The sequence below is a fragment of the Neltuma alba genome, unplaced genomic scaffold (genome assembly GCF_004799145.2).
Source record: "Neltuma alba isolate B1F8T4 unplaced genomic scaffold, ASM479914v2 tig00005033_pilon, whole genome shotgun sequence".
Classification (NCBI taxonomy): Eukaryota; Viridiplantae; Streptophyta; class Magnoliopsida; order Fabales; family Fabaceae; genus Neltuma; species Neltuma alba.
The window spans coordinates 703-25,181 of NW_021633952.1; the positions used below are offsets into that span (position 1 = coordinate 703).

Consider the following 24,479-nt stretch of genomic DNA (forward strand, 5'->3'; position numbering starts at 1 on the left):
CAAATATTGCCATATGTGATTTTTATTATCAATAACAATCTAATGGAATTTTGAAATTTTATCAATCTGAATTCTTATTATTAAAAAAGCCCATACGAAAAAAATTGGTTGGAGAATTAAACCTAATGAATATAAGTGAATAGATCTAAACTTTGTCCATTAATTAATATCTCATAATTAACACTACTACTTACACAGGAAAATCATTGCCATCATCTGCAAAATTATCTTGATGTTCTTCATGAGTGCTGTCATTTTCAATTCTCATGAGAGGCAGCTTCTCTTGTTTCTGCTTCCAAGTTCCATTCTCTCCTTCCAAGCAACACTACCATAACCATAGGCAGCCAAGTCCTTGGAAGGATCCATAGGTCTTGCTTGAATTGAAATTACCTTATTGCCCATGCTCGAAGGCACTATTGCATTAATATTATTGTGCCCTTCTCCCATTTCAACATCTTCAACCTGTGTATATGCGCGCCATGTGAAAATAAAGATTATAAAATTAAATAAATTAACGAAATTTTGTCTGATTTTATTCTCCCAATTGTATCCTGAATTTCTTAACTAATATTCATTAAGAAAACCAATCTCAAGATCACTAATTCCCGCACAAATTTAATTTATTTTAGCAGCAACGTAACACTCTGAAGTTGTTGCTGAAAATGTTTCTTTTTTTTTTTTTCTTGGCTAGGCACAGGTATCCTTCAATATGAGACAATCTTGTTTGAAACACTGTCAGGCATTAAATGTGGGTACCTCTCCTAACAGGTACTAAATGGCCATGGTTGGAGGGAGTGAAAATTTTCAATTCCAAATCATAGATACTCTTTTTTTAGAATTAATATCAATTTTAATCCTTAAAATTTGACTTTATTTTGATTTTGATCTCTAAAATTTGAAACTAGTGATTGTGATCTTTGAAACCTTATTTCAATGACAAAACAACATTGTTCTAGGGATAAAAATCTTCAGAATGATCAAAATGAAATCAAATTTCAAGAATCAAAACTGATTTTAAATTTCAGAGATTAAAACCAACACAAGGTTGGAGTTTAAGAACTAAAGATGATATAAATCCTTTTTTTTTAGTTATAAGAGCATGCACTAACTGCACAACATTATAAGTAGAATCGAAGCAGTAATCTCCCATTTATTTAAAAAAAAAAAAAAAACTTTCATGCTCCTGAACTATAAGTTCATTGGCAGTAGAACATAGCAGCTCTGGCCAAAGGCACTTTACAGGGAGAGAAGCTATAAACGAAGCAATTTATTACCTGACAGTAAACGCGGACGTGCATATCCTCTTCTTTTCCTGGTCCATTGAAATCAAACTCATTTTCCAAGTCATCAACGTCATCCTCCTCCTCATCTCCCTCAACTCTAGCACTCCCTGATGCCAATATATAAAAGTATTTAATTCAGTATAATTTTAAGTGACTGCCAAAAAAAAATATCATTTTTCTTATTAAATTTTTTATCGAGCATATAACACTTCTCAAGTACATCATTTGTTCAAAAGCAATATCAGTTTTTTTCTTTCAAAAAAAGTATTAAATTTTTTTTGTTATTTCTCTTGTAAGATACTGCTGTTGTTTTTTTTTAAAAGAAGTTACCAATGACAATAATTAATTTGTTGTATTTGAACAACAAATGATCTAATGAGTAATTTTTTTTTAATAACTGTCACCTTGATCGCATTCTAACCATGGCTAACAGTAATCATTTGTAGAACATATGATTAAACCACGTCCCCTTATTTGTAATTGTAATTAAATTAATCAGGCTTAGGACATGTTTCAATTAACTGTAATTATATTAATCAATTACGTTGGCAAAAAAATTATATTAATCAACTATGATTAAAATAAAATGTTATAAGTTGGGTAAAGTCCATTGTTTATTCTTCGTACTCCAAAAAAGCTCTTGATCCCACGAAAGGAATAAAAATAAAAAGTAGAATGTTAAACCCATTTTTTAAGTGATAGAAGTCTATTGGGAATGGGAATAAATCATTTTTAAAGTTTCCTTTTTTTTTTAAATGTTCACCATTTTATTAATCTTTTTCACGGAATTTTCTCTCTCTCTCATTTTTAAAAAGAAGACTTCAGAAAAATTCACGAATCTTCAACCTACGAACCAAGGTATCCTTGCTGCTATTTGATAAGAGTAGCATCAAGACTAAGATATAATCTGGAATTTTATATACACATTTTTTAAATTTGTAAAAAGTTAATATATATGTACACACACATATATATATCTGCGTGTGTAATTCCTTTGTTATTTACAAGACACTTCAAATATATTTAATTCACTGGAATTAAGAAAAATTTTAAATCTTATTAACTCATTTTAAAATTTAATAACTATTCAATTTTAAAATCATGCATCCATAATATAATAACATTTAATGAGGTAACTTATATCCTTATTATAAAAACCAACTAACTAATAATTCAGATGTATCAATAAAAAGAATTGAAAACATTAATTTTTTTAATAAAATTTAAGTGTTTTCCAATATCAGCTACACTAAATTCCAATATCATATTTATTTATATTCCCTTACTACTCTTATTAAATATGGGTTTATATGAAGAATAATATTTAATGCTTATTGAAACTATCAAAAATTCTTAAGACAAAAAATTACTTCTAGAAGGGTTCCTGTGGTAAGGATTAGGAGTATTGATGATTAAAAAATTACTCTCTCTCTCTCCATCTGTCATATAACTAGCACCAGAGGGGGGGGGGGGAGACGCTGTGTGTGTATAATCCAAATGGCGTCAAGAGAGGAAGAGTTGGAGGGAGAGTACCCTTGAGACGTTTATATCTGGTTTTGCACTGGGGACACACATGGCTGCCTTCTCTTCTCTCATACTCATAACAGTTCCTACAAACGGGGAAGGCACACTCATTGCACGCCACAAAAACCTCTCCTTCTTCGTTTATGCCTATCTCATCTCCACATATTTTGCACCCTTTCCCTCTTTCTTCCTCCTTCTCCTCTCTTCTCTGCAACAAAATCCATCAATAATATAATTCATCGGTAATCTCAATTTCCACACACACTATATTAATGTCGTGTCAATTATTTGTCAAATTATCATGCATAGTCACCATAAATTCTAAATATTATTCTAGTTAGAATTTTGATTAAAAAATAATAATATACAGAACAAGTTAAAATCAGTCAAAAAATTTTTTAAAAAAAGAGTAAAATCTTGCTTTCTATTTGAATATCATAATCATACCAATATATATGATTAAAAATTACGATTTTTTATAAGAAGTAATTTTGTTAAGTGGAGTATTGAAGGCTGATCAAACACACACACAGGGACACATATAAGAAGCCTGCTGTATCTATAAAAAAGGATTATAAGTGTACTTGCGTGTGTGTCTGTGTGTGTTACCTGAACAATGAAATTCTCACACAATTGAAATTCAAGCACATATCTTTATGGCTCAATAGTAGTTGTTGACAACGCCAAACTAATAACCTTTAAAAAAATGCTTTTACTTGTTAATGAAAGGCGATATAATTCGAGTTTGTAAAGAGTTAAATATATATACTTACTGCGGAAAAATTGGCATCTGGATTGTTGAAGATGATGAACTCGTTGCTATTGTGAGAGCCTGCAACTAATCCTAATTTGACCTCCATATAGTTTCTGTGATAAGTTTGCTGTACTTTAATTCCTCTCCATTGTATTTCTTTGTTCACTGACTTGTATATATAAGAGAGTGTGATCAGTGAGCTTTGCTTCTGTTTCGCGTTTTAATATTCCTCTTTACCTTTCAGCTCAAGGAAAGATGGATGGATTATCCCACTTTGCTTCGCCAAGAAAAGTACAATTATTCCTCTTTAGCCTAAAAGAAATGTTCTGTACTCATTTTTTTTTGTTAATTATTATTCTTTCCTTCTTTCCCGGTCTCTTTCTCCGCCTGGCGTTTTGGCTCTTTTTCTTGTTTTTATTCGTTTTGTAATTTCTACGCTCCTTTGTGACTCCGCCACGGCGCCACCAACAAAGTCTTTCGTCGGCCGAAACTAGAAATTCAAAGCAAAGTGAAGAGTATCTCTTTACTATGGCTGCCCAATTTTAATTTTCCAATTAAAAACAAAAAGTTTTTCGGTGAATTGCGTGCTAAGGGAAGTGGTTTCAGTGCTTAGTAAGGGCAATTAATAACATCAAAATTTGGAACCTAGATTTAATTTTCTCAAAAAAATATTTTAATGTGTACAAAGTCTCAAATAACGGTAATTCTTTTAACTGAGAGTTTTTTAAAAAAATGATTTTCTATTTAAAAATTATAAGTTGAAAGTTTTAATTTTGAAAAACTGAAACTATATGTAAATAGTCTACATCTCACCACAGCAATGAGTATTGAAAATGTAAAACTAGTTCCAATTTTAAGGGCTAAACATGTTATAATTGAATGCTTACAAATCAGTTACTAATAAGATTATCAAACTCACAAGTCTAAGCAAATTTGTGGTAAGAACATAAAATTATATTATAAACTCGTATCACAAACTAGTAAGAGCTTACCCATTTGATTATCACAAATTTGAATCATTGAATTTTTTTGAAATTTTTTTAAATAAAAAGCAATTATAATATAAGGAAAAAAAACAAAATTCAAAATACAATTTAATAAGAGAGTCTCCTATGGAGAGAGCCCCTTAAAAATTAAAAAAAATATCTTAAGAAAGTATCAAATCATTGAAATTAAATCCATAAATATTCATAATTTGTTATACTTAATATAGAAATTTCTACGAAGTTCAAAAGTTGCATTAGTATTAGTTGCTGCCTTTTGGTTATCATTTCTTTGGACCAGGTCCTCCTACATATATCCTATAAACCGAGTTTTATCTAATACATGTTTGATTTGCTTAGCTCGGGTAAAACTGTAAATTCATGAAGTCAATTTGCATATTTAATTGAGGGTGCAGCCAACACTAATTTAAGAACAAATTGATACAATTTTATAAGTTAAAAAGCACTAAAGTGATAAACTTAAGAGAGCCTAGCTTTTGAGTTTTGCGAGTAATTAATGGTTACTACCAAGGGTCTCACAACTATAGTAAAATTTGGGCCCGCATATTCTCGTAGAGGATGAGCTATATCTCTATCAAATAGGCCAATTGTCGTTTGTTAATATCTTAAGGCTATGTTTTGGATATGAAAAATGAATTTGACGAAACGAAAAATGTGTGTGCGTGTGTGTGAGAGAGAGAGAGAAAGAGAGAGAGAGAGTATTTTTGATGTGCTTGGTAATTAAATATGATAAACATGGTGTGGTTCTCGCAAATTAGTGTGATTTTCTTAGAAAGATTGCTTTTTGTGTTTTATTGGTAGAAAGATTTCTCATTTCCTCTCCTTTTCACATTTTTATTATTTTGTATCAAATAAATAGGCCAAAAGCTGAAAATTCTTCCTAAAGACCATACAAACAAATTACTTTTTCTGTTTTCTAATTATTCTATTGGTAGTAATGTCATTTATATTATTATAACTTAATTGGCACGTCCCCAAGTTTTGGGGGTGAAGGGAGCAGGTGGACGGCAAAGTGAAGAGAGACCAACGGAATTGCATTTTATTTAGGCTCATTATTAAAAAAGAACAAAAGACCCAAAAAAAAAAAAAAGGTGTGACTTTCACTAATACATAATGCTATGTTGAGCGTCGTTAAAATTGAGTTTTTGCTATTTTATATATGCGAGGTGCAGTAAATAGGAATAGCAATAAATACCACTTATGTTATAAAGCAACTGACGCTATGAGTCACGAAAATATGAAAATATGAACGAGTTTGATCCTTATAAACACAGCAACCGCAAGTATTTAGGGCTGCTTGTTTCTGTTTTTTGTTTTCTTGTTTTCAAAACAATTTTGTAAAATTATTTTTTAGAACAAGTTTTGAAAACAAAAAACGGATAATAATTTTAAAAATTATGTTTGAAACAAATTATAAAAAATACATTTGATAGGTGATAATTGTCGTTACTAGTGGTAGATGGTGGATAGTAGGTAAGAAGATAAGAAGATTTCTTAAAATTTTTTAAAATAAAAAATAAAAACACAAAAATAAAAATAAAAAAATATATAAAAGTCATTTTAGTTTTTTAGTTTTTAAAAACATGTTACTGTTTTTTGTTTTTTTAAAACAATCAACTAGAAATAAATTACCAAACAATATTTTTTGTTTTTCTGTTTTTAAAAACAAAAAATTGTTTTCAAAATAAGAAACCAAACAAGCCCTTAAATTCTACAATTAATTAAAATATTAATATATACATAGTTATAGTGCCTGGTGCTTATTCACTATGATGCTCATTATCGCATCTATTAGAAATAAAACAAACGCTCTGGTCAAAAAGGAAAAAAAGAAATAAAACAAACGTAAAGATATGATAAATCTATTATCACTTATATCTTTTAAGTAACAAATACAAAATCTATGTAATAGTTAAATTAGTATTTTTCACTAGTTTTGTCAATAAAAGTTGACCCAATTAGTAAGAATTTTTCAAGGTTATGAGTTCAAATGTCACTCTTGATATGAGAATTTTATTAATAGATAATCAGTAAGTATTTTTGTAAACATACACTCTTTAAATGAAAGCATCAATTTTTTTGTCAAAGAAAAACCTAGTGTGTTAGTGTCACTCTAACTATAGATCTCTACTAGTGACAAGAAGTTCTTGGAAAGCAGATAATGTGTCATGACGTAGGGATTGGATTTGGATGACAAACAATATTGTCAAAACCAAATCAAAAATTGAATCAGTCAAGATCCTACTTCACTAAATCATAATAAAATTAGTCTCAATTAAAATAATATGTTTTTTCAAATAAGACATACAAAAAAAATAACTTGAACAATTTTATCCATATAATCTCAGACATGCCTAACCAACGGTTTTTGGCCAATATTTTGACTAGCTCACTTTTTCTTCCCCATTGATTCTACATATTCCCATAGCAAATTATAGATCAGTGATCAAACCGGGGGGGTTCAACTTTGTTCTGAAATCTTTTTTCTTTTCCGGTGAAAAGAGGGGCAGAGCCCAAATTACATCCTAACTATCCCAGGTCGGCTAGTTCCAAATACATCATCTTGCAAAATACGGTCCACTTCCACAGGGGGTTGTCTCCATATTATCTGTTCTCCTTATAAGCAAGTACTCATAGCTGCCAAGGTGTCTGCACACATATTACTTTCTCTATAGATATGTCTGAACTTGATTTGCCAGTCTCTAGACTTCAAATCCTGGATAATGGTCATTAGGTGCATATAACCCGGCAGTGATCTGTCATTTTCGCAGGCGTCCACAACCACTAACGCATCACTCTCGACTTCTATCTTGCAGAAACCCAAATTCCAGCATAAGTCCAGGACCTTAATAATACCTAGAAATTTTGACTCTATTACATCCTTTTACCCAGTGTTTAAAGAACCGGATCGGACCGGACGGTTCGACCGGTTAAACCGTCGGCCGGAATCTTCTCCGGTTTGGTTCAGATCTAAAACTCGTTCTGGAGGTTGGACCGTGTTTACCCGTCATTTGGCCGCTATTAAGCCATCAACCGTCATAAATCCGGGAACCGGAGCGAGTATCTGAAAACCGTCCGACCAAAATCCTGTCCATACTTCCATCTCAAACTTGAAAGCTCCATCTTCTTTCTTTGCTCTTGCTCTGCAAGTTCGCCATTTTTCCTTTGCAATTGAAAGCCCATTCGACTTCTCAGCCACTCTGAGTGTCTGTAAGGGAGGTTAGGAGGCATGGATGCATGACAATGAAGGACGGAAGAAGAAGGAAAATAGCCTCTGAAATGAGAAAAAAGAGAACGAAATACAAAAAGAAGAAAGAAGGCCAGGGAGGAAGGCTGGAGTACGAAAATAAAAAAGAAGGTCTGGTGAGCTTTTGAGAGAGACTGTGATATGCAACAGTCAAAGAGAAGCAGACCTCAAAAACCTCAAAAGAAGACTTGGAAATGACAAGTTACGGTGGATAAAAAAACTAAAAGTTGAAATAAATTAAATTAATAAGAAGAATATATGCAATTGTTTTCACATCAAAACTTTCATATGTCAGATTCTTCGGCTAAGGATGTGAAGCACGAGTACCAAAATAGAGAAATGGATTATATTAATAAATATTTATATTGAATTATTTATTATTTATTATTTCTGCTTTATTTAAAAGTAAATTAAAATTTACTGCTACTTATATTAAACTTAATTAATATGAAACTGATAATTTTATTTTAATTCTCTTCCGTAACATGAAATTCAACTATTTAATTGTTTTTTAAATTACCCAAAAATTATATATTTTATTTTTTGCACATATATTATTATATATGTATGTTATACTATTTTTTTTATTTAATTAAAATGTTACCGGTCCAACCAGACGGTCTAACCGATCTGACCGTTTGAACCGTGACCCGCTGATCTATCCGGCTTGACATCCGGTCCGGCTTTTAAAACATTGCTTTTACCTAACCACATGGAAAAACCTCTTATCCATTCCCCACAGTCTCCTCTAATCACCCCCCACAACCTGCCTCTCTATTCATTACCACCATCCCGTCTGTGTTTAATTTGCACCAGCCCACCTCTGGAGGCTTCCACGACACCATTATCATCTCTTCACAACCTTCTCTTAGAGGGTTGTCTTGGCTTTCCTGAACGTAGCTCCCTGAAAAATTGGTATGATTGAGTTCATCTTGATGTACTTGTTGGTTTCTCTATTTCCAAATAAACCAGCATGCAGTAGCGAACATGGCGTTCCACCTTTGTGAACTATCCCCTTTTTGATCTTTCTACAGGTTTTGTACCAGCCATTGGTCCCAATTAGGTCCAAAGAAGTCAACTCTTCCGTCCCACAATATCAGCTTGTGCCAAATCAGAGTAGCATGGGGGCAGTCTCTAAGTGCATGTAAAATGGTTTCTTCCTGACTATCATTGATAGGGCACGTGGCGTCTCCTTTGACCATTTATGAGTTATCTACCTGGTAGGAAGTCTCTTGTGTGCCATCAACCAAACAAATACTCTAACTCTCTTAGGTACTATCAGTTTCCATATGCTTTTCCACTGTTTGTGTTGGTCCAGGCTCTCTTCCCTCAACCATTTATAAGCTGAGGCCGTAGAGAAAGTCCCATCTCTATTTAGCTTCAATTCTAGCTTCATACCAGACGCTTGTTGCTCTCAATGAAGGACTATTTTTTTTCCTTTATCCTCTGCCACATATTCACAATTTCCTTCCAAAGTTTAGAATCATTGGCTCTTGTTAAAGACTGCCCATGCTCATTGTTTCTCCAACCATATTTGCCTATCATAACTTGCGTCCAGAGGTCCTGCGGGTTTTATAGGCATCTCCAAACCAGCTTACATAAAAAGGCTTCATTCATACACTTTAGGGATTTGATTCCTAATCCTCCTTCCTCTTTAGGCCGGCACATTCAGTCCCATGCTATAGCGTGCCACCTTCTCCTATTCTCTATGTCTCCCCAAATGAATCCTCTTTCCTTTCTCTCAAGTTCTTCCAGCACCCTCTGAGGAATTTTATCATGTTGCATGGTATATAATGCCATAGCGTTAGTCACTGACTTCACCAAAGTGATTTGTCCTACTAGAGAGAGGCTAGCCACTTTCCATCCTTGGAAACTTCTGTTAATTCTTTCAATGATTCCATTAAATTTGCTCCTTCATTTCCTTGGGAAGCTGATTTCTACTCCTAAGTATCGTCCAAGTTCCACAACTTGCTTGAATTTGCTTCTGTTGCAAATCTCCTTCTTCACCTGCTGTGAGACGATGGGGGAAAAGTAGATATAGGTCTTCTCTTGGCTCACCCTATGACTTAAAATCTCTCTAAACACCAGCAAACAATTTAAAATAGTATCTATCTAATCGAGGTCAGCTTCAACAAATAAAACAAGATCATCTGCAAACATCATATGAGAAATGATGGGTCCTTTCCAACTAGTTTTGAAGCCTCTCCACTATTTCTCTCTTACTCTATCTAAAATAATGTGTGTCAATTTTTCCATGCCAAGCACAAACAAATACGGGGACGAGGGTCCCCTTGTTGAAGACCTCTGGAAGTTTCAAAGCTGCTCAACTTCTCTCCATGACAAAGAATCTTAGTATCACATGTCTTCATACAACCCCAAATTCTTTGCAATGTGGACATAGGACAATTTAATTCTTTTAAAACATTCATCATATATTCCCAGCTAATTCTGTCATATGCTTTTTCTAAGTCTACTTTGATAGCCATGTATCCCTTTTCCCCCCTCTTCTTTCTCATGGTGTGCAATATCTCATTGACTATGATGATATTATCATGGATGACCCTTCCCAGAACGAAACTAACTTGGTAGGGCGAAACCAGTTTAGACATTATAGTTTTCCACCTTTTCACCATAATCTTGGATAGACATTTGTATATTACATTACACAGCGATATGGATCTTAATTGAGTAACTCTCTCTGGTTGTTTGACCTTGGGGACAAGAGTGATGAGGGTTTGGTTAATGTTCTTGATTTCCATTGGATTGCACCACATACTCTTTACCGCGCAGCACACACTCTCTCCTATTACTTCCCAGCATTTCTAAAAAAATATGGCTTGATAACCATCTTCTTCAAGGGCTTTCATACTTCCAGTAGCAAACATTGCCTCTTTTATCTCCTCATTCGTGATACCTCCATCTATATAGTTCCACTCTAGATTGGTAACCTCAGGCCAATTGAAGTCAGTGTAGACCCATCCCCTATTAAATTCCTGTTCTTTGAAGAGGTCTTGGAAATAATTGTTGATGAGATTTCTAACTTCCTCTTTCCCTTCAATCCACTAGTTGTTCTCATCTTTCAACATAGTGATGCAACTCCTCCTTCTTTTCATGGTTGTTTTCGTGTGGTAGAACGTGGTATTTTGGTCACCATCCTAAAGTCATTGTGTTCTCACTTTCTGGCACCATGATATTTCTTCTCTGTTTAATACTTCCACTAACTCTTCCTGCAATTCCTCTTTCATTTTTTCCAGGTAGGGCCTGTAGTGTTTCTGCATGGCTCCTTGTATACCATTAATTCTTCTTAACAGTTCACTTTTCTTTTGACCTACATGTCCAAATGAGGAAGTATTCCATTCCATTAAGCCAGGCGTTAACTCTCTCAATTCCTCATGTATTTTTCGATTTCCTCTCCACCTCTCTTGTAACAACTTCTTAAAATCTTAGTGCTTGAGCCACATGGCTTCAAATCTAAAAGGTCTCAGATTAGCAGGACTGCGGCTACCCTCAGGTCTGATAAAAAGTGGGTGGTGATCTAAATGTAACTGTGGCCCTACCTGGACCTATGTATCACAAAACATATTACTCCACTACACATTACATAAAACTCGGTCTAGTTTCTTGTAGAGACGGGTTGTAACTCCCGTTCTTAGGCCTCTCCACATGAATTTAGGCCCCACTACTGGTAGCTCCATTAACTGGCATCTGTTTATCCATTCCACAAATTTCTTGCACTTTTGTGAGTTTAGCCGTCCCCCCCTTTCTGCTCTTCCACCGAGCTAATGTCATTGAAGTCCCCTGTCAGTACCCAAGGAGAGGAGATTGAGTGAGATATACTTTCGATACTATTCCACATAGTGGTCCACTCTGTAGACCTCGGGCTAGCATAAATGGCTGTGAATAGCCATTTAGTCTTACCAATACCAGTGACTTCACAGTGAATGAACTGCTTCTGTTTCTATAGAACCTTAAGTTCTATATCCTCCTCATCCCACAAAATCCAGATGCCCCCTGACATGCCTTGACCTTCTACAATCTTTTTTTTAAACCCCATTCTCTTTATAACTCGCTGGGCATTCTCTCCACTATATCTAGTCTCTACAAGAACAATGAAATCTGGTCTATATTTTCTTTTCAAGTTTTTAACAGCAAGCCCAAGATCTTTCCCAGCTGCTCCTCTAACATTCCATGTAACTATCATTAAAAAGTGTTAAAAGAGAAGGAATTCCAGCACCTCTAAGCGTAAGGCTCTTGGGCTTGGTCTCTCTTGGCCAATTCAGTCTCTTGTTCTTTCGCTACCTTCTAGCGTAGGACTTGTATCTCCATTGTGGTGAGTCCCATGATATTTATATTCTCATACGGATGACGGGGCTCTATCGTTTCTACCTCCATAGTGTCTTCAACTTTTTTTGGTAGGCTATCTAGGAAGTTTTCCATGATATTTTCCGCCATAATTGTCTCATTAAACTCCCCTGTTTCTCTCCAGTACTCTCTGTCGGCCCACGTGTTGATCCTTAGACCCTTTGGGCACCAAACTCTATTTCCCTTAACTGTTTGAGCCCGGTCTCTTGCTCCCTCCTTCGGCCCACCTCATTATCTCCCATTAAGCTCATCGTTTCCTCAACCGACTATGTTTTTTTAGTCCTCGCTCTTAGAAGGCCCAGAGTTGGGATCTTTCTTTCAGCCTACTAGGTTCGCTACTTCCCGGTCCATGACCTTCCTTTCCTCTGGACGTCGCCCCTCATTTTGACCCGCTTTCTGACCCACCTCCAGTCCCTCCTGCCGCTCTTTAGCCATCACTTTTCCTACTGTCTTGTCCTTACCTCCTTCTGAATCCTTTTTCCTCTGTCCGCCTTTCTTCTTTTGTGCCACCTTAGTATTTATTTCAGATTTTCTTACTAGTTATAAAAATGAGAAGAAAATAAAGCGATCATGGATTCATTGTTATAATAATTTTAAAAGGTAATGAGTAGCAAATGTTTTTTTAACAAGTATTACTAATAACAGCCCATTAATATGATTTTTAGTATTTTTATATATAAATAAAAAAAAAACTTTCCACATGTCTTCACGCTCGGGGTGTAACTTTTATAGAGAGAGAGAGAGAGAGAGAGAGAGATTAATTATAGAATAAGTCACATTATTGGGAGAGCACTATCAATTCGTTTTGCTTGGAGCCTAAATAAGATCATTTGATTAGAACACGTGGCAAACAACGTACTCGCTTAAATTCTTCAGCACTTTCACTAAATACACCAATGGGATGCGAAGGTCATCGGCCATTATTGTGGAGCCACAATGAAGATCTCAATTTGTCCGTCCAATAATTATATATGAATTCAAATTCGTTTTTGAATTTGGCTTTTTCGTAACTGTAAGCCACCAAAAGAATAGAACGAATTTTTTTATAAAATATTAAGTTGCAAATTCTCTCTGGAAGTTTTTGCTCAAAAGTACTGAGTAGCATAAAACTCTTTTGGATTCAATGTTGCCCAATCTTTCCCATCATTAAAAATGTTAGGTTTTTAATGATAGATGACAAAATTATTATGATTTTAAAATTATAGGACAATATTGAACCCAGAAAAATCTTTTGGGTATATTCAATATTTTTTAGTGAAAGTTTTCGAACTAAACTTCCAACTTAACTCCTTATAAAATGCAAGATGCAACTTATGATTTTTTGAACTATCCTATTTGAATAATAATTTTGGAAAAACAGTAACTTGAATATTTTAAATATTTTTCTGCTCCCCCCAAAAAAAAAATCTTTTCGGTAAGTCAATAAGTGACAAATGATTGAAAATCAGTAAAAGAAATTGTAATGCAGCAGCTTTTTGTGAATATATTCTTTTTTTTTAAATCATTATTCTATTAATATATTACGATAATTCATATTCATAATATATTATTATTTTGATTCATGTTATTTTTTCTCTGCACCGATTTTCCCCGCATCATCAAGTTACCTTTCCTCTGGAAACTTGTAGATCGAAAAAAATTAATATTTCGAATTACCATAAATATTACCAATTCAAAAATAACTATTTAAAATATTCTTTATTATTTTAAAAAAGAGAGAGAATATACGCCATGCAAGGGTCATCGATAGTAGATAAGCACCAGATCTTGAGATGGGGACAAATTATTTTGTTGTCATAAATCTTTTGCCATAAAAAGGGTTAAAAATCATTTTTGTCCCAAAAATTTCTACAAAACAACACTGGTCATTAGAATTTTCTTTTTTTAAAGCAATGTCGCGCTATGAGCATATTATGCCATATCATGAAAAATAAAACAAAAAATACAAAATACCAAACATGTCCTGAAGCATCCGGAGAGTGACGGAAGTGGAAATAATCGAGAGACGAGTTCACAGATTTTCTTTTGTGCTACCTTAGTATTTATTTGAGATTTTCTTGCTAGTTATAAAAATGAGAAGAAAATAAAGCCATCATGGATTCATTGTTATAATAATGAGAAGAAAATAAAGCCATCATGGATTCATTGTTATAATAATTTTAAACGGTAATGAGTAGCAAATGTTTTTTTAACAAGTATTACTAATAACAGCCCACTAATATGATTTTTAGTATTTTTTTTAAAAAAACTTTCCACATGTCTTCACGCTCGGGGTGTAACTTTTATAGAGAGAGAGAGAGAGAGAGAGAGAGAGAGATTAATTATAGAATAAGTCACATTATTGGGAGAGCACTATCAATTCATTTTGCTTGGAGCCTAAATAAGATCATTTGATTAGAACACGTGGCAAACAACGTACTCGCTTAAATTCTTCAGCACTTTCACTAACTACACCAATGGGATGCGAAGGTCATCGGCCATTATTGTGGAGCCACAATGAAGATCTCAATTTGTCCGTCCAATAATTATATATGAATTCAAATTCGTTTTTGAATTTGGCTTTTCCGTAACTGTAAGCCACCAAAAGAATGGAACGAATTTTTTTATATAATATTAAGTTGCAAATTCTCTCTGGAATCATTATTCTATTAATATATTACGATAATTCATATTCATAATATATTATTATTTTGATTCATGTTATTTTTTCTCTGCACCGATTTTCCCCTTCAATTTTGGGCAGGGCAAGAACGGGTTGGGCAGGGCAGGCTTTTCTGCCCAGCATAATGACATCATGCCTTATATCAGATGTAGAAAAAAAAATTCAATTATCGTGTTTTGAGACAAGTGAGAGGAAAAAAATTATCACGAATGAGTCTATCACTCATATATATATAAGGCCTATGTAGTCTTGTTCTTCAACTTTCAATTTCTTATGGGAGGTAAAAAAAAATTTAATAATTAGAACATTTAATAATCAAGCTAAATCAGTAGTTCAATTTCTTAATTTATTCATATAGTTGGCAGATTCTTATAATCATGTGAAAGCACAAAATTTGAAAGGTAGTTTTATTTTTCTTTTTTCGGTTTTAAAAAATTGGATGTAAGAGAAAAAGAAGGAAATTTGACTTGGAGTAATTTAGCATATTGAATCTTATATTTTGATATTTAGCTCTTTTATATAATTATAATTTTATGTTCCTTTCATTTTTTCTAATTTTACCTAATTTTTTTTGGCCAAAACAAAAGAGATAATTTCTTAAAATAATATTATCTTATATATATAATTATATATTTTTTTGGACAAGGCCAAATGGGCAAGGCAGCATACCCTGCCCGCAGCCCTGCCCTGCCCATGAATCAGCCCAGCCCGAAGATGCCCATTTTTGCTTGGGCAGCTTTTTACTGGGCTGAGCCGGGCGCTTTTCTTGCGGGCTCGGACGGGCTTATTGGGCATGCGGGCCTCATGCACACCCCTACCCTTCATCATCAAGTTACCTTTCCTCTGGAAACTTGTAGATTGGAAAAAATTAATATTTCGAATTACCATAAATATTACTAATTCAGAAATAACTATTTAAAATATTCTTTATTATTTTAAAACAGAGAGAGAGAGATATACGCCATGCAAGAGTCATCGATAGTAGATAAGCACCAGATCTTGAGATGGGGACAAATTATTTTGTTGCCATAAATCTTTTGCCATAAAAAGGGTTAAAAATCATTTTTGTCCCAAAAATTTCTACAAAACAACACTGGTCATTAGAATTTTTTTTTTTAAAGCAATGTCGCGCTTTGAGCATATTATGCCATATCATGAAAAATAAAACAAAAAATACAAAATACCAAACATGTCCTGAAGCATCCGGAGAGTGACGGAAGTGGAAATAATCGAGAGACGAGTTCATGGCAAATAGAAATTACTGACGAATTGGGATCTAGCAGACAGAAGTGATATCAAAGAGGATTTGAATACCCATGAATGAACAAGAAGAGCCAGGGATCGCGATCACGGTGGTGCTGATGAAATGGCTTGACGAGTTGGAAGGAGTAGCGACGGAGCCGGGGGGGAGGAGGTTGAAGAGAATGACCGGTGGAGATCGGAGATGGTTCTAAGAACACACCGGACGTGAAGAGAAAAAGAAGCCATGGCTGCTTCAGCTACGACGATGTGAGGCCTTTTGGACCCATAAGATTTGAAGATCTTTCTGTTTCTCTTTTCACTTCTTCAACCCTTGGCTTCCCCCAAATTCCTCATCAATTTCGCATCTCATCTATTATCTTTCATGGTCAATCTATTAATCAAGAGAGTGACTTTAATTTCTCCATCACAAGCACTGACTCTCCGCCCATTGCGATAGATTCAAATTGGTCGCAATTGTCACACGACTACTCCAATGCATCCTTGCTCAGCTGGGAATGGGGTTTTTAGAATGAAAGTTCATCCAGCTGGAGACGCCCTATTCTTCTTCTTCAAAGAATTTTGACTGTGGTTATGCTCTGAAATTCGCCACTTGTTCTTGTTCTGAAATGTTTTGCATAAATTTTCTGAAATTTTTCCATTATTCTTTGATCTACTCCAACCTTCTCCTTTTTATTTGTTCAGTATGTTAATTTTGTTTTGTTTTTTTTGTTGATCTAGATTTGGTCTTGCTAATTGTTCGTTTCTTTCGTTAGTTGTTTATCTTCCTCACTCTCAATGCTCTCTGTTTTTTTCTAGATTGAGTGTTCTTTTTAAATGTGCGGTCATTTGGGATCTAATTACATAATTAAAAAAATGTAAATATATGATGATGCTCTGGATTCTTCTTCTGGACTTCTTTTCCATTAAGTCAAGTCCTTGTGATCAGATTTCAAGCTCAAAGAGTTCATTGTTTTTAATCTCTGGATAATGCTTGCAATGTAAAATCATGAAGTGTTCTTCTTTGTTCTTTCCTCATAATCCAAGTGACTGCATATTAAGCTCTAAGAGCAAGCATTTTAACACGTGCTATATATTCCTGTCCACCATATTTGAAATTTCAAAGTTTTGCCGTGAAGCTTACCTGAATTTCATATGCTCTAAACATGAAAAAATTCTTGCCTTTTGAACTCGCTGAGAAGAGAGTGAGAGGCAGAGATCAAGAGTGGTGGTGGAGATGAACCTGATGGAGGAGGTTTGTCGGAGATAATGACAAAAAGAGATGACGGGGAGACGCGAGTGACAAAGTCCAGGTGGGATAACAATTTTTATTTTTTTAACATTTGACTTGAAAAAACGAAGTAAGGTGGATAAAATGTGGGCATGTCATATCAGCATATTTGGATCAACAAATGTTGACTGTAACACCCCAAGCATATATAATTCATTTATTATCTAAAACAACCAAAAAGAGCATATGCATCTACAAACAACCAAGCATGTTTTAGCCTCAAAATAATTCCAAAATAATTCCTTAAAGTATCTTGACAAAATAAAATAATGAACTCTTAGAGGTATAGCAAATAAAACTAACATAACGTGCTCAAGGAGCACAAAAAAAACTTCATAGTTCACTCTATTGGTGTCTTCTCTTGCTTCTTTTTAGATCTATCACCTGATAATGTTAATAGAAGGTAGGATATAATATCTCAGTAATAATCAAAATCCCTAACATATATATACAAAACAGATGCATATATAAGATCAAAACTATTTGCATAAATATATTTTTATAAATAACAAGTATTTAAATTGTATGCAACAAAATTTTATCATTGAATCAATAACATAACCACTGCGATAATTCTTAAAATCATGCATTTCACCTTGATAAATGAAATATGCAACCTCCTTTATATTACCATTCATCCTTATTTGGTTGAATAGAGCCATAGATTAATACGTAGTCTGATCGAAACTAATTCATTAAACTGGATTTGTCTTAAACTCACTAATACTTGAGATATACCGGACAAAGATATATAGAGTTCAAAACCAAACTATGGCTCTTTTCCTTAAAGAACAAGACTAAGCACGTGTTTGGTACAACATTTGGAGGGGTGAATGTGCATTGGACAATGTGAAACATAAGTTAGGGAGAAATTTGAAGATTAGAGACGCTTGGACAGGGGTAGGGGATAAATGGGCTTATGCTCTAAACCAACTTTTCTTTTTTTCCAACACTCCATAAAGTAACTTTTGCCTTCTGCGCCGCAAGTCAATGGGGTTCACATAAACGAGTGATAAAATGCTTTTACTTTTTTATCACAAAGAGAAGCTTTTAGCCTTTTAATATAAAATCTCAGTAGACTAATTTGAAAAGATTAAAAAAACTAAATAAAGTAATTCATTATATTACATGTTATATGATCTCTCGAAAATATTTATGTATATTATTAGATTACATATTAATTTATAAGTCAAGCAAATTAATTTTAAAAAAAGATAAATATAAATATTTTAAAGTAATTTATTTAGCTTCCTTAATCTTCCTAAATTAATTATATGCATTTAATTATCTATAACGTATTTTCAAAATTTTCTCGCTAACAAATATTTTTATTTCATAATTATAATTTTAATTATTTTTAACAATTATTATATTAATATCATATAATATAAAACACTAATATTTAATAAATTTTATGACCTTTTTAGTTATTTTACATCTAAACTTATTTTTCTATCAATTATTCAAATAAGTTTTAGCTTTTTCAACTGACATTGTATAAACATCAATCCAAATATCAATCACATTATATTAAATGACTTTTACTCTAACTTAAGTTACAAAAGTCAGTTGGAATAAAAGTGAGTTTTGCTTATGTCCCATAATTCTAATATATTCCCAGCCAAAGGAAAGCATGGAAGAACAAGTCTTGACAAGTGTCATTAACTATGCACTGAGTGATGAAATTTCACATGGTAATTAAACAACATATCAATCCTTTCTTATCTCAGCCCATCACAGAGTACATATACCATGACAAATAATGATATAATAGAAATATGTCAGTACATATATTATTATTCTAATTCATAACAAGCCTTATCCTACTAGGTGGGTTCAGCTACATAAATCGAAGACGTCATTGTGCTCTATCAACAACCAAGTACTTAGATATGTTGTTGATGAGAAAGTCCTGTTCAATGACCTCATTGAGTGTTCTTTTCAGCCTTCTTCTGTCCCTTTGTATAGGACTCCAAAGTGTTTGATCCACTGTTCTCACCGGGGCCTCCAATGGCCTTCTCTGCACATGCCTGAACCACCTCAAGCAATGTTTAACCATTTTCTCTTCAATCGACACCACACGTCCTCTTGCTCTGATATTTTCTTTTCGAATCTTATCTTTTCTTGTATGATCGCATATCCATCTCAACATCCTTTTTGCTGCTATCCTAACTTTAAGCTCTTGTTTTTCCTTTATTACTTAACATTCACTACAATACAACATAGCTGATCTTATAGCAGTCTGATAAAATTTTTCTTTAAGCTTCTTGGGGACCTTCTTATCGCAAATAACTTCGGTAGCCTTCCTCCACTTTAACCAACTAGCTTGTATTCTATGAAAAATATCTCCATCAATTTCACCATCCTTATGTATAGTGGATCCTAGATATTTGAACTTTGACATTTGAGGAATAATTTGATCTCCCATCTTTACCTCCAAAACACCATTGCCTCGCTTGCCTCAAGAATTGCAATGCATATATTCTGTTTTGCTCTTGCTCAAGTGAAAACCTTTTGACTCTAAAGTCCTTATATATAACTCCAATCTAGAGTTAATCTCTTCTCTTGATTCAGCCGTGAGGAATATGTCATTCGCGAAAAGCATGCACTTAGGGATTTTGTTCTTGAATTAGCTCAGTTAGAACGTTTAGAACAATATTGGACAAGGACTCAAAAGAGATTCATGATGTAGGCCAATCTTAATGAGAAAGTCCTTAATCTCACCTCTAGGTGTTCTTACACTAGTAGTTACCTCGTTATACATATCTTGTATGATTTTGATTTAAGCAACATGTACACTTTTCTTTTCCAAATCCTTCCAAAGTACTTCCCTTGGCACACGATCATAAGCTTTTTCTAAGTTAATAAAAATTATATGTAAATCTCTTCCGTTACTCCTATACCTTTCCATTAACCCTCTTAGTAAATAAATTGCTTCTGTTGTGGATCTCCCCGACATAAATCCAAATGGTTCTCAAAAATAGAAGTCTTCAACATCAACCTATGTTCAATCACTTTTTCCCACAACTTCATTGTATGGCTCATAAGTTTTATCCCCTTGTATCTTATACAATTCTGAATATCTCCTTTCTTCTTATAGATAGGGACTAAAGTGCTTTTCCTCCATTCATCTGACATATTCTTGGAGTGTAAAATTTCATTGAAAAGCTTGGTCAACCACAATTCACCCTCCTCATCTAAACATTTCCAAACTCCAATAGGAATACTATTAGGTCCAATGACTTTATCATTATCCATTTTCTTAAGATTTGCCTTAACCTCTCTAATACGGATCTTGCATTAAAAAGAAAAATTCTAATCATCTTCGCTAATTAGTAAGTCCTCTAAGCTTTGAGACGCATATTCACTTCTCTTGTTAAACAACTTGTAAAAGTAGGCCTCCCGTCTATCCTTAATATCCCCATTAGTAACTAGAACTTTACCTTCCTTATCCTTTATACACCTCACTTAGTCCAAATGTTTCTTTTTTTTCTCCCTTTATTTCACAATCTTGTAAATATTTTTCCCTGCCTTTGTTCCTAACTACTTATAAAACTCCTTATAAGCTTTAGAACATGCTTCACTTATTGCTCTCTTCATCTCCTTTTTAGCCACATGATAGTTATCATATATAAACTTAAACTTTTGTAGGCATTAGATAAGGATAAGGCTATAGAGTATATATTATAGTACACATATTGGACCCAACATGTTTTCACTTGCAAAATACATGGCCGCTCAATAGTATAAGTAGACAAATGACACATTGAAGTAAAAACCCAAAAGAATCTTTAGTCTTTCAGAATCTCACAAGTGGTCGAGGCTAATGCAAATACATAACTACTTCAAAATACTATTATCCATGTGACACTCATAAATTTTAGGTTAAGCAACATTCTCATCGGCCAATTAACTTCTTCAGTCTTTCCATGGCACCACTGTAATTGACAATGAATAACATACTTGATAATTGATATTTTTGGCCCCAAAAAAAACACACAGGATTCATTAGAGGAAAGAAGTGAAGTCAAAATTACCTATCTGAAAAGGAAGGAAATAGCTCTTCAATTGCTCAAACAATAACTAGGTTTCTTACATCTTTATCAAATGATGACGACTTTTGCTTTGCTGTCAATTTGTCACCTAATTTTTCTAAAGATTTGTCATACAAGATCAACATGATAATTTCCATAGTTGAATTGAATAATATTACTCTCTATAATTAAATTAACTATTGGTAGATGTAAATGTTATATATATAATCAAGGTAATCTTAGAGAATAATTATAGGAAGATGAGGACTGAAAATTACAATTTACTTTTACAGAAATGAGGAGCTAAATATCTAAAACAATTATGAAAAAAAATCCAAAATTTCAAATATAATGATATGCAATAGCTACGTGTTAATACTAAGTAGTGGGTAAGGAATAGTCAAGACTAATGATAAAAAAAAATTCAGCCTTTTATAAAAAGCAAAGTTGTAGAAAATTTGAAATTGAGAATACCTTTTACATCTTTAATTTGATTATCACTTATCAAGTATAACCTTTAACTCCCATATAGATTGAGGCCTTTAAGTTTAGCAAATTTGAACAACAAACGACCTATAAGTTCATGAGTAAGCACACTTGTCTTGTCACAAGCATCTTGAATGTCAACATCTTGGTTCCTTCTCCAGTTGTTCTTTCTGGACTTAGGTTCTACCTCACACGAAAAGTTTTACCCAACTCACTCTCATCAGATGGATTACAATATAATGGTACATTTTTCTCAATACTTTCTAGTTTGTAATTTTGATCCATTGATTCATAGTTGCTATTGGAGAAGTATCTAGTGTCCCTTATTTGATAATCATCATAGTCAACTAGATCATTTTCCACTAATTGTTCCACATATATATTAGTAAAATCTTCATCAAATCCACTGTCAGGCAACAAGTCCAAAACAAATTGTTTTGTCTCAGTACTAAAATTTAATATGCCATTAACCTCTTCTTGAATTTCTCCTCTTGTAATAATTGACCAGGTCCATCGATTGAACTCCTATTAATAACATTCAAGATATTTAATAAACTCATTGATATTTTGTCCATATCATTACACTTAAAAAGAAATTCAGTCAACAATTTTTTCAAAGCTTGTCATAGCAACTTATTTGACATTTTGGCCTCTGGTTCTAAGACAGGCATTAGCTTTTATATTTTCATTTCTCTTTTAACTCGCCATATAGCTTTCATAATATCATCCTGTAAGGATTTGATTTTGGGTGAAAGTTGGTCATATTTCTTTGAAAATACACCTCTATGATTTTTAAGTTTTAGTGATAAGTCAACTACCGCCATAGCTTTCGTTAGGGGCTCTAGCAGCTCATCTCCTTCACCAAGTTGAGAGAGCATTTTCTTATAGATCATCCTCACAGTATTACTCAGCATTTTTTGGGGTCTGCATTTCTTTCTACCAGTACATACACTATATAAAAAAGTAAGTTGTAGCGGTTAAAATAGGTGATTGGTAGCGGTTTTAACCGCTACAATCGAAACATGTAGCGGTTATGGAAGCCGATACCAAAACCACTGAAGCAAATGGATTTGCAGCGGTTTAGATGAATTGTGGCGCAAGATGGTAAATTGCTACAGTAATTTGTAGCGGTTATATAATTGCTACTAATAATGCGATGAAGGAGATCACTTTAAGGGAGTTTGTAGCGGTCAAGAAATGGCTACAAATGCACATGGGTAGGCCGGAAATGAAATTTGAAATTTTGTAGTCATTAACAAAACTGCTACTAAGTGTCAGCATAATTTTCGTCTAGCAAGAATAAAAAAATTCAATTTTGCGGCAAAATTTATAGATGTTATATAACAGTTATAAATGGTAAAATTTCAACAACAAAAAAGGTGCGAGAGGGAGGATTTTTCCGTGGTTATTAACTGCTACAAATGTCAAAATATTATTTAATTTTATTTTTTATAGAGGTTTTATAATTGCCATAAATGTTACGTTGAAATTAAAAAAAGAAATTTATCTCCAAGTTTGCAATTAATTAAATTTTGAAGATAAAATATAATAAATTAAATATGATTTGCAAATATAATTTTGAAAATTAAATTTTTTATCAAATTTTTTAATTAAATCTTATTCAAATTTTTGTTATATAAGGAAATGTTACTAATATTTTAGGCATTAAATAAATAGTATTAAAAGATCTATAATTTTATAATTATAAAATTAAAAAACTTTTTGAAATGTTATTTATGAAATAAGAAATAAATTAGAAATATTAGAAATAAAATTAATAAATCCTGCATGAAACAATGAAAAAATTACTAGTAAATTAAAATTAAATAATATCAGAAAGTAAAAATAAATGAATAATTAAAAAAACATATAACATGAAAATAAGAGAAGGAATATCAGAGGAGAGGGAGAGTTTTTCAAATGAAGAATATCATAGGAGAGGAGGAAATGTGTGAAAAATGAGAGGGAGAGTGAGGCTATTTATAGAGGGCTGGTGACAATTGTAGCGGTTAAATTCTTTTTGTATCGGTTTATTTGCATTTTGCAGCAGTTTATAAAACCACTACAAATATTAATTATAAAAAAAAACTTACTAACTTTGGAAAAATGATTTGAAATGAACTGTTAAAAAGTTAGTCTTCATTACCTTGCTTGAAAGGAGATATATAAAGTCATATAATGAGAAATAATTATAACAAACATAAATTAAAATTAAAATATATATTGTTAATTAATGTAACAAAAATGAACCAAAATTATATGTAAAAAGAAATATCTAACAATTGATAAATTGTCATCTCCTTCGAAGAAATTTTCAAATTTGTTGGTTAGAAGGGTTTACTGTCGTAAATGATGTCATCACCATCATCACCCTTGTTATAAAAATCTCGCGGCTTGAGGTGAACCACCATACTCCAATCTTTATGTTTCTCGTCCTTGACATAATAGACCTGGTGTGCCTCAAAAGCAAGAATTATGGCTTATGGATCTTCAGATTCTCCTGTACGAATGAGCCTGGAGAAATTAACAGATGTGATGCCCAATTCGTCAGTAGTGAGTCCACGTGAAGTTGTCGTATTTGCCTAGTAAACAC

At 33.2% G+C, this 24,479-nt stretch overlaps 1 protein-coding gene across 1 annotated transcript; it reads right to left on the reverse strand.

Annotated features, from left to right (window-relative positions):
* Positions 1 to 285: 285 nt before the first annotated feature.
* On the reverse strand, positions 286 to 3,698 carry LOC114746513 (probable cellulose synthase A catalytic subunit 5 [UDP-forming]; the record flags this gene model as incomplete). The annotated part of the gene is made up of 4 exons (XM_028934728.1): positions 3,581 to 3,698; positions 2,817 to 3,015; positions 1,275 to 1,390; positions 286 to 462 (listed from the first exon to the last, which is right to left on the reverse strand). Coding segments are annotated over exons 1-4 (579 nt in total), but the record flags the coding sequence as incomplete, so codon positions are not given.
* Between the last annotated feature and the right edge of the window lie 20,781 nt (positions 3,699 to 24,479).